Source organism: Pagrus major, chromosome 20 (assembly GCF_040436345.1).
Source record: "Pagrus major chromosome 20, Pma_NU_1.0".
In the NCBI taxonomy this organism is placed as follows: Eukaryota; Metazoa; Chordata; class Actinopteri; order Spariformes; family Sparidae; genus Pagrus; species Pagrus major.
This window is the reverse complement of record NC_133234.1, coordinates 15,922,864-15,936,913: the sequence shown is the minus strand read 5'-3', so window position 1 is coordinate 15,936,913 and position 14,050 is coordinate 15,922,864. Positions and strand designations below refer to the sequence as shown.

Below are 14,050 nucleotides of genomic sequence, written 5' to 3'. Positions count from 1 at the left end.
TGATCCTCACCAGCCTGCTGTTCCTGCCACACCTGCACTGCATCACCTTATAAAATGAAAATACACTGGTAGATAGAGAATAAATAAACATTAGCTTAATGCTTTTCTAGCTCCAGAAAACAAATCAAACAGAGAAACAATAAATAATAGTAACAAAACAACAAACAATTAGTTTATTACACCTACCCTTTTAACATTAATTATAATGTTGCACTGCATCACCTTCGTTGGCGCCGCCCTGTTCCTGGTGCTCTTCCCAGCCTATCAGCTCCTTCCCTGCTCTCTGGTATACCCCTGCTCATTACCCTTACCTGTGTTTTTCTCCACCTGCATCTCATCCCCTCCTTAGTCTAGTTTGTATTTAAATCCAAGACTTTAGTTCAATCTTTGTTGAGTCATCTGTTGTGTTCCTGCTGGTAATCCTGAATAAAACTTCATTTGATATCAAATTGGCTACAAGATTTGATATACATAAAGTTTATTATTATTATTAGTAGTATTTGTGAATGATAGTTATTATAGTTTTACACTTTAACCTGAATAAGTAAAAAAAATAAACCATGCTGTTAAGACATGAAAGACATTAAAAACATTTAACAAAGCACAATTGAATATACCTTTCCAAAGTATTCTCTGTATGACTTTAAGGAAGATGTTATGAGACCCCTGTATCTTACTGAATCTTTTTAATATTTTAAGGTCAAAGGTCAAGGATAATTAGGGCAAAATGTGCTAAATCTGTGTATGTGGATTTGTGTGTATTTATTTGTAAATATTTTGTATTTATATTTCAGATTTGTAAATATTTGTATTTATATATCAGATTTTTAAATATTTTTTATATATTTCAGATTTGTAAATATTTTTATTTATATTTCAGAATTGTAAATATTTGTATTTATAATTCAGATTTGTAAATATTTGTATTTACATTTCAGATTTGTAAATATTTGTATTTACATATCAGAATATAAACGTTAAATGCCGCATAGGAGAGTTTGGTGGGTTTTCGACACTGTCCCTTTAAATAGAGCCCGCTCCCAGTGCGCATGCGCACCCTGTGTTTAGTTTTCTCCAACCTGAGGAACTGTCTAGTGTCGCTGCGCTAGCAAACCCATCGCTGCCAGTTCTTGTCATGTTTTGAAAGCAACACCGGAGCTTTTTTCCACACTGGAATACGAGACGACAACACCACACAAGACGGCCAACGAAGTCTACTGCCGGAGGGTGCTTACATTCCCGTGGAAATTGACCGGCGGGATCAACAACAGTTCAAAGTACTCGCTCAGTGCCCCCCAGTCGGCAGGGATAGCCTTCCAGTTCCCACATCCATGTTGACTGCGGCAGCCTTCGCGCTGGGTCCAGGGCTACAAACACCGCATCCCCTTTGTTCTTCTGCGGGCAAGATCCGTCTGAACTGTCGCGGCTTGTGGAGGCACCGCTGTATGCTACAATGCACATCCCCTGTTCCAGTCTGAGGGATTGTTTACGCGTTAAAATGGCTGCTGAAATGGCATTTGGAAGAGAGTGGTCTTGAATCAATGCAGCAACGTTACATTACCTAGTCAGAGGCCAAAACTCTAAATAAGCTACCTTATCTGACATTGGCGAGTTACGGTATCGGACGAGTTAGCTGCTCGGATAGCTTTTTTTTTTTTTTTTAAATCGATGCTCGGCTTCTTCTTTCTCTGTAGCTTCTTCCAACAAGAGGTAGGCTGAATACGTCCCACTCCACATCTATGCATGCGGTTAAACAAGCCACAAACACTCAGCTAGCTAACGTCGCTTTCCTCTTAGCCGTTATCGTCCAAAGCTTCCCAAGCGGGCCAAGCTAAGTTCAATTTAAGTATGCATAACACTACACGAATATGCAGGACTTCTTTGTTATAATAGAAACAGCCTGAGTAGCCGAGGCTCTCTCCCAAAAGCAGACCTAAAGGCCCCGGTCTTTCACTCGGCTCGCTCCGACCTGGAAAGAAAAATGGATCCTGGGGGGGAATGTAAGACCAAACTCTTCCTCTTTGGACCCAAACTAGCCACCCACAGCCACCTGCGGGGTATCAACAGATACTTGGTGGTGTACGTTTTGTTTTACTTCGTACTGTTCACTCACGCCTCCCCGGCGAAACCGTGCGACAAGAGCTGCCTCTCTGGAAAATGTATCAACGGATCCTGCATCTGTGATCGAGGATGGGTCGGAGACCAGTGCCAGCACTGCCAGGGGAGGTTCAAGTAAGTGGCCGTGAAGTGTATCATTTACCCAAATCGGCATCCGATTGTGATTGTGAGCCTCATTGTGCTCAGAGGTCTCATGATGTTCACTTTGAAAATGTTCACCCACCCCCTCCAAAATAGGCTGATGCAGCAGTAGTTGCCGTTTTCCATCCAGCATCAGTGTCAGTAGAGATCATTGGCCCTCAGCAAACAGACCTGTGTGACTGTGCAGCCAGCTGTTTTGGAGATGGATGTGGGGGAAAAAAAAAGTGACATGAATGACACTGGCGAAACCTTTGTAAACACTGTCTGGAAAAAAGCTGTTGCTCAAAGGTTAAATATATTCTTGAATGAGTGGATTTGCAGCGTTGAAGATGGTTATCGAGGCCGGTTATCAGCATTTTCCGATTATCGGTATAGGTGATTTTTCTGTCAGATTGCTGATAAATTAAACTAAGTCCAAAATGTCCTACTTTGGCTCTGATTGCGCATCCTCTCACACAATGTTCCACTCACAGCATTATCTGATTGGTCACATGTCATGATTATTTGGCCCATAATCAATTAAATAATCTGAATCTGCAAAGTAACTAGGAACTAAATGTATTAAATAAATGTAGAGGAGAGAAAGTATATGTAGCAGAAAATGGAAGTACATCAAACTTGAACATTACTTGAGTTAAATTGTACTTTGGTTTATTTAATCACTGGTTGTTTGAAATTTTAACACACAGAATTAAATTTACGGTTTCCTTTTTTTACTTTTCAGCCTCCGTGATTTCTAATAATCGGTATCAGTATCAGCCCTGAAAAAGCCATATCGGTCGACCCCTAGTAAAAGTAATTTTCCTGCAGTGATCCCTCAAATATGGTAACCAAACACTTGTGAGAAAGATATGTAAAAGAGGCAGGAAACTTTACATCCATCCATTCATTCATTCATTCATTATCTGTAACTGCTTATTCTTTGCAGGGATGCGGGGGGCTGTAGGAGATCCCAACATTGGGCGAGCGGCGGATATTTTACAGTAAACTTTAATTGTCTAAAATTATATCGGTGCACCGGAACAGCTGATACTGCCAGTATATGTGCAGATACCAATATATCTGTGATACGACAATATCAGCCGACATTTGCACATTTTTTTGTATTTAAAAAAAAGTTTCTAACCTGTAGTTTATTCACAGCTGAGGATGAGGAGGGCTCGGATGGAAAATGGAGGATTTAATATTGTTTGGTCCTCTAGTCTACACAGCGTGGCTCTACCCTGCAGCAGTTTGACGGCATGACCTTGACAACAACTTGCTGATCTTCTTCAAGTCTGTTCTTATTGGCAAAATACAAACCAATTCTAGAGGAGCATACTGCCACTTCACTGTACCGAAGTGTGTAGATGCTGGGCTTCTTAACTCATTACAAGCAATTTGGCTTCATATTATCAGGTCCATTTATCAACTTTAATTTTAACTGATAAAATAAAAAAACAACCGGCCCGTTATTTATCGTGCATCACTACTAATTTGGTATAAAAAAAAATGTCAGAGACAAAGCTCATCCTAAAACCTCAAGGCGACTTATTGATCAAATTGCTTGTTGCGATCAAAGCGATTCAGTTTATTATGACTGAAGGCAAGCACAAGCAGCAAATTAATTCATTTTTTTCATTTCAGACTCTGGAACTAAATAATGTTTGGTATTTTAATTGGAAAATTGACTTAGCGATTAATAAAAAAATGCTAATTAAATTGTGGTTTTATGAGTAATTGGGTATCCTTCAGTCCATCAGTTGCGTTCACTCAAGTGCCAAACTTTCATTTTAGCTTGCACAATCCAGTCTGCACAACTGAGCGTGAACCAGACAACCAAGACTCAAGCATGCGCTGTTATATTGACTTACAGCCTGATGCGTTTGCATTGATTCCAAATAAAATCCTTATACAAATAAATTGCTTTTGCTTTTGCCAAACAGAGGAGCCTACAGTGGCTATAAAAACATCTGCAACTAATTGATTTTGCATGTGCCCCGAAGCATTTGTGGTAGTACAACAAATGTCTATTGTTCTTAAATTGGAAGAATAAGCCTTGTTGACATGGACAGGCAGATGCCATGACCTCCCTAAGAGATGCAGTGAGTTAAAGATTGTGTGCACATAGGTAGTAGTTTGGAAACAATGGCAAGTGACCAAAGAGTCAAACTGGACTATAATGATAATGTTCATCGTGTCTGCGACTCTTGACAGGAGCATCTAATGGCTTTCCGGTACACCTGAGGTGCACTCTGTGGCCCAGAAGTGCTTTGATCACAGTAATCACCATCACTCCTGATGTGTCTGAGGTTTTGTTTGGGTTGTCACCAGGCATGTTGTCAGGCAATAACCTCCAATCAGCCAGAGACAAAACTACTGTCTGAAATGTCAGAATTTAACTTGTAGCATCTCTGTAATGGATATGCAGTGCACCCTGGATAAAGGATAAATTCACCCAGAAATCAAATTTCCATCATAATCTACCCACCGCCATGCTGATGGAAAGTCAGGTGAAATTTCATTGTCCACAAAACATTTCTTGCGCTTCACAGCATTACAGCGTTGCAAAACAATTCTAATCAACTGAAGTAGATGGGGAGATTAAATGGCTTCATACAGCCGGTCCAGCCTAATCCAAGTCAGGGAAGCCTTGAGATCCCAAATTGATTTCAAAGGAAGTTATTTACACCCGTTATTTACCGAAATATACACTTCAGTAGTGTGCACCCCATCTGAAGTGGGAGCACTAGCTTGGCTGTGCATCTTTTCAAATCACTTTATTGTCTTAGGGCTTCCAAAGCCAGACGAGCTGTATGAAGCTGTTTTTTTTAAATTTATTTTAATGTTATTATTTAATTTATTTTTTGGTTGTTTCTTTTTGCCATGCTGTTTGTGTTTTGTGGATGATGAAACTTCACCTGTCTTTCCTTCTGCATGGGGGTGAGAAGATAATGACTGAATTGTCATTCTTGTACTTTTTCAATTAACTGTAAAAGAGCAAATCTTGTTTTGATGTGTTGTAGTGTCTGATTTTAACTCTAGAAGGGATCACAGCACGTAACAAACAAACTGCTTGATGCGTTCAGGAGAGTCCAAGTGCAGCATTCAAAATTCTTTATTTTTTGGACGTCTGCACAGCCCTGGCTCATTTCTGTTAACATTATTTGCATGCTGTTGGGTGTTAAACTGTAAGTGTTCACCTTGATCAATCAGCAGAACTCGAAATCTGACTGTAGTAGCTGTAAAAATGAGTGAGTAGTAAACAAAGACCATGTTTTGGTAAATACTTCAAGGCATATATATCTTTAGGAGATTATAACACATCTGTGGTCCATTATACTGTCAAAACCTATAGATTGAAAGTAATCCTATATCATGTTATACATCTAAAACATCTGCCAGGGACATAAAGGGGAATACAGTCTAGTTTCTGCCTGTGTTACTACTCAGACCACCCACGAGAGCCCAGTATGCATTTGTGAAGTCAAAAATTAAAAGAACCAGCAACTCATTTTGTGGATTCATGAAGTAGTTGTTCAAACTTTGACATCCTAATGAGTCTTATCATTGCACAATCTGTCGCAAACCAGAAAACACATATTTCTAGGTAATGTGTCTCCTCATCATGTTCAGTTCTCTCAGAGTGTGATCGCACAGTCTGTAGGCGGTATACACTCATCTCTTGTGACATATGGGACAGTGATGGATGTCCATTTTAAAGTCATCCGTCATTGTGACACAGCACTGTGGTGTTTTCCCCGTGAAGAAAACTTTGTTGAAAAGTGTTTCCAGTATCAGACTTGAGACAGAAAAGAGCAGAGGAACCTTTTAAAGAGACAGCTGATCAAACCTTTAGGTTGGCAGGGACTGACCTTGGGCCGCCTGCCAGCTTTTTCGGCGTCTTATCTTGAATCTTAGGAAGTGAAAGCAGTGTGTGTGACACTTTGATGTCTCAGAGAAGGTCCTCTGTCTGTCCTGTAGCTACCGCAACAAATTAGATGATTACTTGTGACCAATGATACTCTTGTTTCCTCTTTTTAATGGCTTTCACGTGTAGCTGGAAGACACTTCATGGTTTCTTTCTTTCTTTCAGGTTGACGGAGCCCTCAGGATACCTCACCGATGGTCCAATCAACTACAAATACAAAACAAAGTGCACCTGGCTCATTGAGGGCTAGTAAGTACTTTTATAACTCAGTATGTTCTAATGAAGCAGAGCACACACAATTGAATTTAATTATACAGTGTAAACTGATTAATGCAATCAAATCAAGCCGATCCGCATCTCCGCAGAAGGAAGTATGCTTTTGTTGCTTACACAGTATAATTTAAAGCCGGGTCTAGCTTTGTGAGGCTCGGACTGTTTTGAGGCGCTGCTACTGCTACATTTTAATCAGCAATCATTCAGAGATGGGAAGCAGACTGTTCCCGTTGATGCTTTTAATTGTCATGGCAACCCCGGTCACTATGAGGACAGAGCCGTTGGGAAACTTTCTAACCAGGATGGAAAGAGAGGGCAGCATCATTCTATGAATATTAACACGCATTTGTCTCTTTTACAATATACTGAGCAGTAAACTTCAAATTTAACTGTTTTTATCCTCTTTATCAATTTATCCTCGTGTCTTTTGGTGATGTGAGAATCTGTATCCAGTGTTTAATTTATTTATGAAGCTTGAAGGATAAAAGAAAAGATAAAAACAAAAAAAGATTCCGACTCACGTGACAGAAACATTTCCAATAGCTTATTTACTTTGATGGTTTTCAAATCTGTGTTCGAAAACATCAAAAGCTACAAATGTACAAAAATACAGTATTTCCTGAAGTATGTTTATGAGCATGTTGTTTTTTCTTCAGTTAAACTATAATTCCAGTGTTGCGCCTGAGTGCTCCAGCTATTGGAATTGAGGCCTGCATGTTTGAATCTTGCAGTGACTTGGAACAAAACTGTGCACTTAGTTCAAATGTTTATCCAGGAAACCTAAACAATGTCTCATTTGTGTCCTCTGCAGTCCAAATGCTGTTCTTCGGCTAAGATTTAACCACTTCGCCACAGAATGTAGTTGGGACCACATGTACATCTATGATGGAGACTCGATATATGCTCCTCTGGTGGCTGTTTTCAGGTGAGTTGCTCCAAAGTGCTGTACTGTGTATTTTTACTTGCATTTTTAACCGTTTAGTCTATTTTATTATTTTATTTTATTCTTTTAACTCTTTTCTTTTTTACTTAAAATCTTTTTTCATGTTTATTACTTGGGAGTTACATTTTATGTTTGACTTGTGCTATATAAATTAAGTTTGATTGATTGATTATTATACTGATGTCTTATACTGCAGTATATCACAAGTGAGTTTTGCAGTATCTATCAATATAGATACAAAAAGTGATATAAATAAGTGCTTCTTTAAAGAGACAAGGAATATATCACTTAAATGGGTTAATCGGTTAAGTTTATTGTTTAATGTACTCTTTATTGAACATAGCATCTGTCTTGTCTTTCTGATTGAGCAGACAGTTGTGGGTCTGTTATTATAACTCGTGACTAACAAGTGATGCCAATTAATTTTCTGCTTTTCTCTACAGCGGTCTCATTGTGCCAGAGATACGAGGAAATGAGACGGTTCCTGAGGTTGAGACGACTTCAGGTTACGCACTACTACACTTTTTCAGCGATGCTGCCTATAACCTGACAGGATTTGAAATATTTTACTCGTAAGTGGCCAGGCTCTGCACTTACAACATAATAAAACCTCACTTTTAAATAAGTAAAAGTATTTTTGGTGTTGCCATGTTCATTTATTTCTCCAAGCTGTTGATCAATGGTGCTTTTCTGCTGGCTTAAAACCCATTGCAACAGTCACTATTAATGACCTGCTCAATGGTTTTTCTTCTATTACCAGTTTTTTACCATTCTCATCTTTGCCAGACGCTAGATGATCCTCATTAATCCTCCTCTGTCTCCAGCTAAATGTCCGAAATAGTGCATACAGTATTGACTAAATGAAAACACTTTTCTATTCAGGATCAACTCTTGTCCCAATAACTGCTCCGGCCACGGGAAGTGCACGCCTGGCAACTCGGCCGCCAGCAGAGTGTACTGTGAATGTGACAAGTATTGGAAAGGCGAGGCCTGCGACATCCCTTACTGCAGGAACAACTGCGGCAGCCCAGACCATGGCTACTGCGACCTCACCGGGGAGAAGCTGTGTGTCTGCAACGAGAGCTGGCAAGGTAAGAGTAAGCTCCACAACGCCCAACAGGTGTATGTAAACCATCAGATCCAAAAGAATGGCTTCTAGATATGATATGTAACATTTCTGATCCATATAAAATCCATAATTCTATTCAAAGTAACGGTGGGTTTCATTTGGTCGCCTGTCGAAATATCTCGCAAGAGCTGTAGGCGAACATGACTGAATGTAACGCAAATTAAACTTGAACACATTGGCTTGTGAACATTACTGTCAGGTACATAGATTTTCAACAGCAGTGGTGGTTCTAAAGCAACAAAATGTAACTTCCAGGGCAAAGGTGGTTGATTGTTGAGTCTCATCCCCAGGCCGTCAAATATTGACGTTTTGGATTGGCAGCTCGGGTCAGATGTCAATCAACTATCTTTTTTACGGAAGTTACATTTTGTTGTTAAAACAATGAAGACAATGGGTTCTTCTCAATACTCTGTTTTGTGCCTCCTTGTCTCCTCTCCCCCCCATCCTCCTGGCAGCGACCCAGAAATCGATCTCAGTGCATCATATTTAAGGATGTTGCAATTCCTAAAATGCTTCTTGAGGAGAGAGGAGGTTTTCGTAGAGGAGTTGTGAGCAAGGATGCACAGGTGTATCTTTTGCGGAAGTTGCTTAGCTGACATCACTATAAAAAACGGCTCCGAAGCACAGGCACCTCATTTTGTTGAATGCCTGTTGCCTTGAGATCTCTCTCCTTGTGTCTCCTCCTCACCCCGTTTGCTTTAATCTAAAGTGGGAGGGACTAAGAGGTGAGGAGAGGAGAAGAGGAAAGGAATGTTTAAACCGAGAAATGAGGAGAGGGGAGCAACTCCCATGATGTCACGCTACTGTTATGTTTTGATTAAGAGACCCTGAGTGGTTTAAGGCAGGACACCACAAGTGAGCTGGGTAAAGACTTTAAATAATAGATATCGCCATGAAATTTCCCCAGTTCATTAGTTACTTTAGCAAATTATTTTTACATGCAAATGACGCATAATTTAATAAAATCTACACTAATTTGCATACATTTGCAGGATAGAAATTTGAACATTGGGCAAAGCCACGTTCAAAAGTCTTGTTTCATTTTGTTTACATAGTAGAGACAAAGGTTTTTACAGAGAGAATTATGTTCATCTCTTTTATAACTTCATAAATCAGAAAATACTGCCATAAAAATATTAATTTGATATTTAATTTTTGGAACAAAATTTCATATTAATCAGGCTATAAATGGTATAGGAATAAACTCTTCTGTAAAAATGTGAGAAAAAGAGGTGGCAGGAGTGCTACTGGTGTCCCTCAAACCACCCGTGCTCATAAAAGTGAATATTTCAAAGAAAGAGAGGAAGTGTAAGTCTTCCTCTCTTTTTTTTTTTAAAGCATATCCTCTGTCAAAGTTTTCAGAATATTGATAGGGGTGAAATGAGTATAAAATATGAAAGTGCCATTGAAGTATAGACTCCTGGCTAAAAGTGTGAAAGAAAACTAATTTTGAAAAAAATAAATAACTCATGGATATCACCATGAAACGTAAACTCTAGTTGATTACCTGCATTAAGATAATAGTTTTTTGTATCACAAGTTTTCTGAAATGTTATGTTGAAATACGCAAATTGAGAATTATCAAATTAAATGAATGTCCACAACAGAAATCTGACCTAAAACAATGTTTTTGCCTGCCATGTCTGGCTTTAAAGTACCCAAACCAAGTAGAAATACAACATTGGGAGATCATAAAAACATCTTAATGAAGTATTTTTTGTTTCACCACATTCAAAACACTGAGCGATGTATCATGTGTAACACTTTTATAATCACCGGTTGTAAAATGCTGCCACCCCTCCCATGTATGCTGTAGTGATTATGCAGGAAGATGTAATGAAGGATGTGTTAGCAGACAAGTGTGAACAGCTGTGTCGTGTTGTCATAATGCTGATCAGTAACACGGCGATAAGCCCCGTGACACTGCGTTATTATGTGCCTCCAGCTGGAGGGAGGCGAATGCTTTCACGTGATGAAACTTGACAGAATCATTAGCCGAGGCATGCGCTTTTTCAGCACGGCCCTCACTCACACAGTGTAGCGTGTTCACACCTCCCTGCCTGTCGTGTTCATTTAATAAGTCATGCTTATGTTTAGGTTCGAGAGCTGCATCTGCACTCCTCAAAGTTTCACTGAGTGGGTGCTGAAAAATTCCATCCTAAAAGAGGTTCAGCATCAGATCAGATTTTGTTTTAAAAATAGTGCAGCTATGAGGAAACTTTTAATAATCTTGTTTATTTTCAACATGAGCCCTGTGTTAAAAATTCTTTCTCATCCTGTCTCGTAGGCCCAGACTGCTCTCTGACTGTACCTTCAACCGAGTCCTTCTGGGTCCTACCGAGCGTCAAGCCCTTCGGCACATCACTCGCCAGAGCTTCCCATAAGACCGTGGTGCAGGAGAAGGTCATGTGGGTGGTAGGAGGATACACCTTCAACTACAGCTCCTTTCAGATGATCCTCAAGTAAGTCAGAGCACAGTGTGTCTTAAAGTTTGGATTTTTCCACGAGCATATCTGCATACAGCTTAACAGACAGCATTGTTCATTTACTGTTAGCATACAATAAGAGGTACTTTATACAGTTCACAGTTGTTTATTCTTAACTCCATTACAGAAGCAATGTGTGAGATATGTCCAGAATTTTAGTTTAAAACATTCAAAAAATGAACTAACATTATCAACAGATTGTGAAGAAACAACAGTGTTGACGTTATTTCAAAGACATCTCTGTACTGTGTTGCAGAGATGTCTACTGAAGTTAGCATGCTGAACAGCTAGCCAGGGCCTGTCCCTTATCCTAATACCACTTTGTACCACAGGAGATGATAGTTTGATATCCCTTGTAGTTTCAGCTGGGAGATGTAAAAGGAGAAAGTTCCCTACTTAGTCTGAAAGTACACAAAATAAAGTCACAAAGTGTCAAAAACAGACATATTTTTATACCTGGTTTAGCTACGGAAACAGAAAAATACAACCATGCACCGTCTGAATTCAAGTTTCTCTCTTTTACAGAAATAAATCGAGCTTAATTGCATCATCACTTCATCGCAAAAAACACTTGCATCTAACTGCTAACTGATGTAAAATGGAGTGTTTTAGGAAGCTGTGACATCATCACATCGATTTGCGCATGCCCACTTTTGTTTTATGTAATGAGAATGTGCCTGAAACAACAACAACTGGTTTGGTTTACATTTGGTTAGCACTGCTAACTCTAATGACAAGTTTACATCTTAACTTAGTGGTTTTCTATCGATTTTGATCATTTTACTTAAACAGAATAAGCTCACTCACTTTGATGTATTGTTGACGAAGACTTTATTGCCACCTACTGTCCCGCCATGCTCATTTGACTGTTTGGAATAGAGCATGGATACTGGAAAATTTAGATATGACGTTCAGGTTGTAAAAGTGGGCTTAATTGACACTGTGCTTTCAAAATTCTTTTAGTGATAATGTGTAAATTAAATAAAGTCTGAAAATAAGTGGTAATAAATGATGGAGCTGCTCTCTGTGTTGGGGCTGTCAGTCCTGTAAGTGCTGGGATTTGTTATTCACATGACACAAAGGCTGTTTGTTACTTTCAGGCAGCACACACTCATGTGGAACTCAGCGTGACAGGGTAAAACAAACTCAGTGCTTTAACTAATAGGAACTGTGTTGGGCTAGAATCGGGTTCAGACATAAAAAACAGAACACCTGTCACGTTTTGATTGTGCTCGGTTACCACTCTCAGAAAAATGCTGCGCTGTAGTTTGTAATGGGTTTTGTGTTCTGAGGAAGGAGTTTTCTTTTTAATGGAGGGGGAAACTATCTTCAGTGTGGACAAGTCCAAAGTCCTGACCATTACTTTGAATGCTTGAAAGCAAACAACTACCAACAAAGGAAGTGTAGAAAAGCTTGTGGCTACCCAAAATACAAGTTGTTAAGCAAGTCCCTTAAGAAAAACCCAACCCAGTGTTAGAGCTACCTGTTTGACTTTGTGACAAGTGTAGGAGTTAAGGTGTCCACAGTGTGCTGTGTAGGTGCACTCACTTAGATAAAAAGACAGATTTAGCATCTAGGGTACTCTGCAGATAAAATTCAGAAGTAACTTCTCTGCTGAGTCATATCCTGGCTCTGAGTTAACTGACAGTTTTGTCTTCATTACCTGGACGGGCTCTCTCCATCTGCTCTGTGTTTGTTCTTCATCAGGTGGAAATCAGTTGGAAAATTGATGCAGGGCTCCAATAGTAGTTTGAATAAACAGCCAATGTGTGACGACACGACCAGGTGTCCTGTGAACACTCAGTTTCCTGTGTTTGTAATCTGCAGCTAAACAAAATAATTGTTTGTAGCTGGAAGACTAAAGTGGTATCTTTGGCATGAAGGAAACTGCTCTGTTTTGTGTGCCTTGTATACCCATTTTTATACTCAGACGCTTAACGTTGTGTTGCTTTGCTTTGCAGCTACAACCTGGAGAGTGGCATCTGGAACACAGTTCCCATCAACAGTGGCCCTGTGCCAAGATACGGCCACTCGCTTGCCGCCTACCAGGTAAACACACATAGATATGCCTCGACCTTTCTGGGTACAGAGAATATTTCGAAAACTGTGAGTTTGTGAGGGAGATTAGTCTGGGTGAAAAAGCATTAAAATATTAGCACAACAAAGAAAGCCTCAACTGGCACTTTGAAAGGGAAATTGCTTATTTTCAGTATTCACAAATGTCATCGTTGAAAGAACTACATATTGTAATATACCTTCAAACACACAGCTGAGAGATGTGTTTTCTTTCTCATGTCCATGTATCCATGATTACTGGAAAAACTAATAAAAGAGTAAAGCTCCATAAACTGAACAATAAGTAGATAAAGAAATTTTAATTACAGGCTTGTTTGACATGTCACATTTTATGTCATCATGTTTTGACACTGCTGAGCCTTTTCTTTCACTTTTATTACAGCATGCGTCAGCTTTTCCACACACTTGTTTAAATACGCTAAAGCACATCCCTCCTCTTCTTTTCAGGATGACATCTACATGTTCGGTGGCAAACTGGAGGCCGGCTGGGGGAACGTGACAGACGAGCTGTGGGTGTTCAACATGCCAAGTCGAACGTGGCAGAGGCGAAACCCCGTGATGGGCCCGCCGGCCCAGGCTCAGATCTACGCAGTGGAGGGTCACTCGGCCCACTGCGCCCTGCTAGACGGGGGCGAGGCCATCATGCTGGTCATCTTTGGCTACTCTCCCATCTACAGCTACATCAGCAATGTTCAGGAGTACAACTTGAGTGAGTCATAGCTTTGAGAGCCAACATCGTGACATTTTAGATTTTAGACTTTCTGTTTAGGCTTTGATGAGAAGCTGATTTTCAGTGTTTGACACAGGCATTCCAGGCAGTTTTAATTGGCAGTAATATGCATATTGATTCCTAATAAGAGGGAAAAGGTTGTCGCACACTAGTTTTTGAATAATGTTTGAATCAAACTGAGCTCCCTTTCAAAGCTACGGACATCAAACTGAGGCTTATCAAATAACTAAAAAATACCAAATTT

General features: G+C 39.8%; 1 protein-coding gene across 1 annotated transcript in view; it reads left to right on the top strand.

Annotated features, from left to right (window-relative positions):
• Positions 1-1,090: 1,090 nt before the first annotated feature.
• Positions 1,091-14,050, top strand: part of atrnl1b (attractin-like 1b) — a 75,460-nt gene continuing 62,500 nt past the window's right edge. The window contains exons 1-8 of the mRNA XM_073489459.1: positions 1,091-2,232; positions 6,335-6,418; positions 7,254-7,367; positions 7,829-7,957; positions 8,268-8,476; positions 10,802-10,976; positions 12,962-13,049; positions 13,524-13,785. Of these exons, the coding sequence (XP_073345560.1) occupies positions 1,982-2,232; positions 6,335-6,418; positions 7,254-7,367; positions 7,829-7,957; positions 8,268-8,476; positions 10,802-10,976; positions 12,962-13,049; positions 13,524-13,785 (1,312 nt within the window). The 5' untranslated portion in view covers positions 1,091-1,981. The remainder of the gene's footprint in view (positions 2,233-6,334; positions 6,419-7,253; positions 7,368-7,828; positions 7,958-8,267; positions 8,477-10,801; positions 10,977-12,961; positions 13,050-13,523; positions 13,786-14,050) is intronic.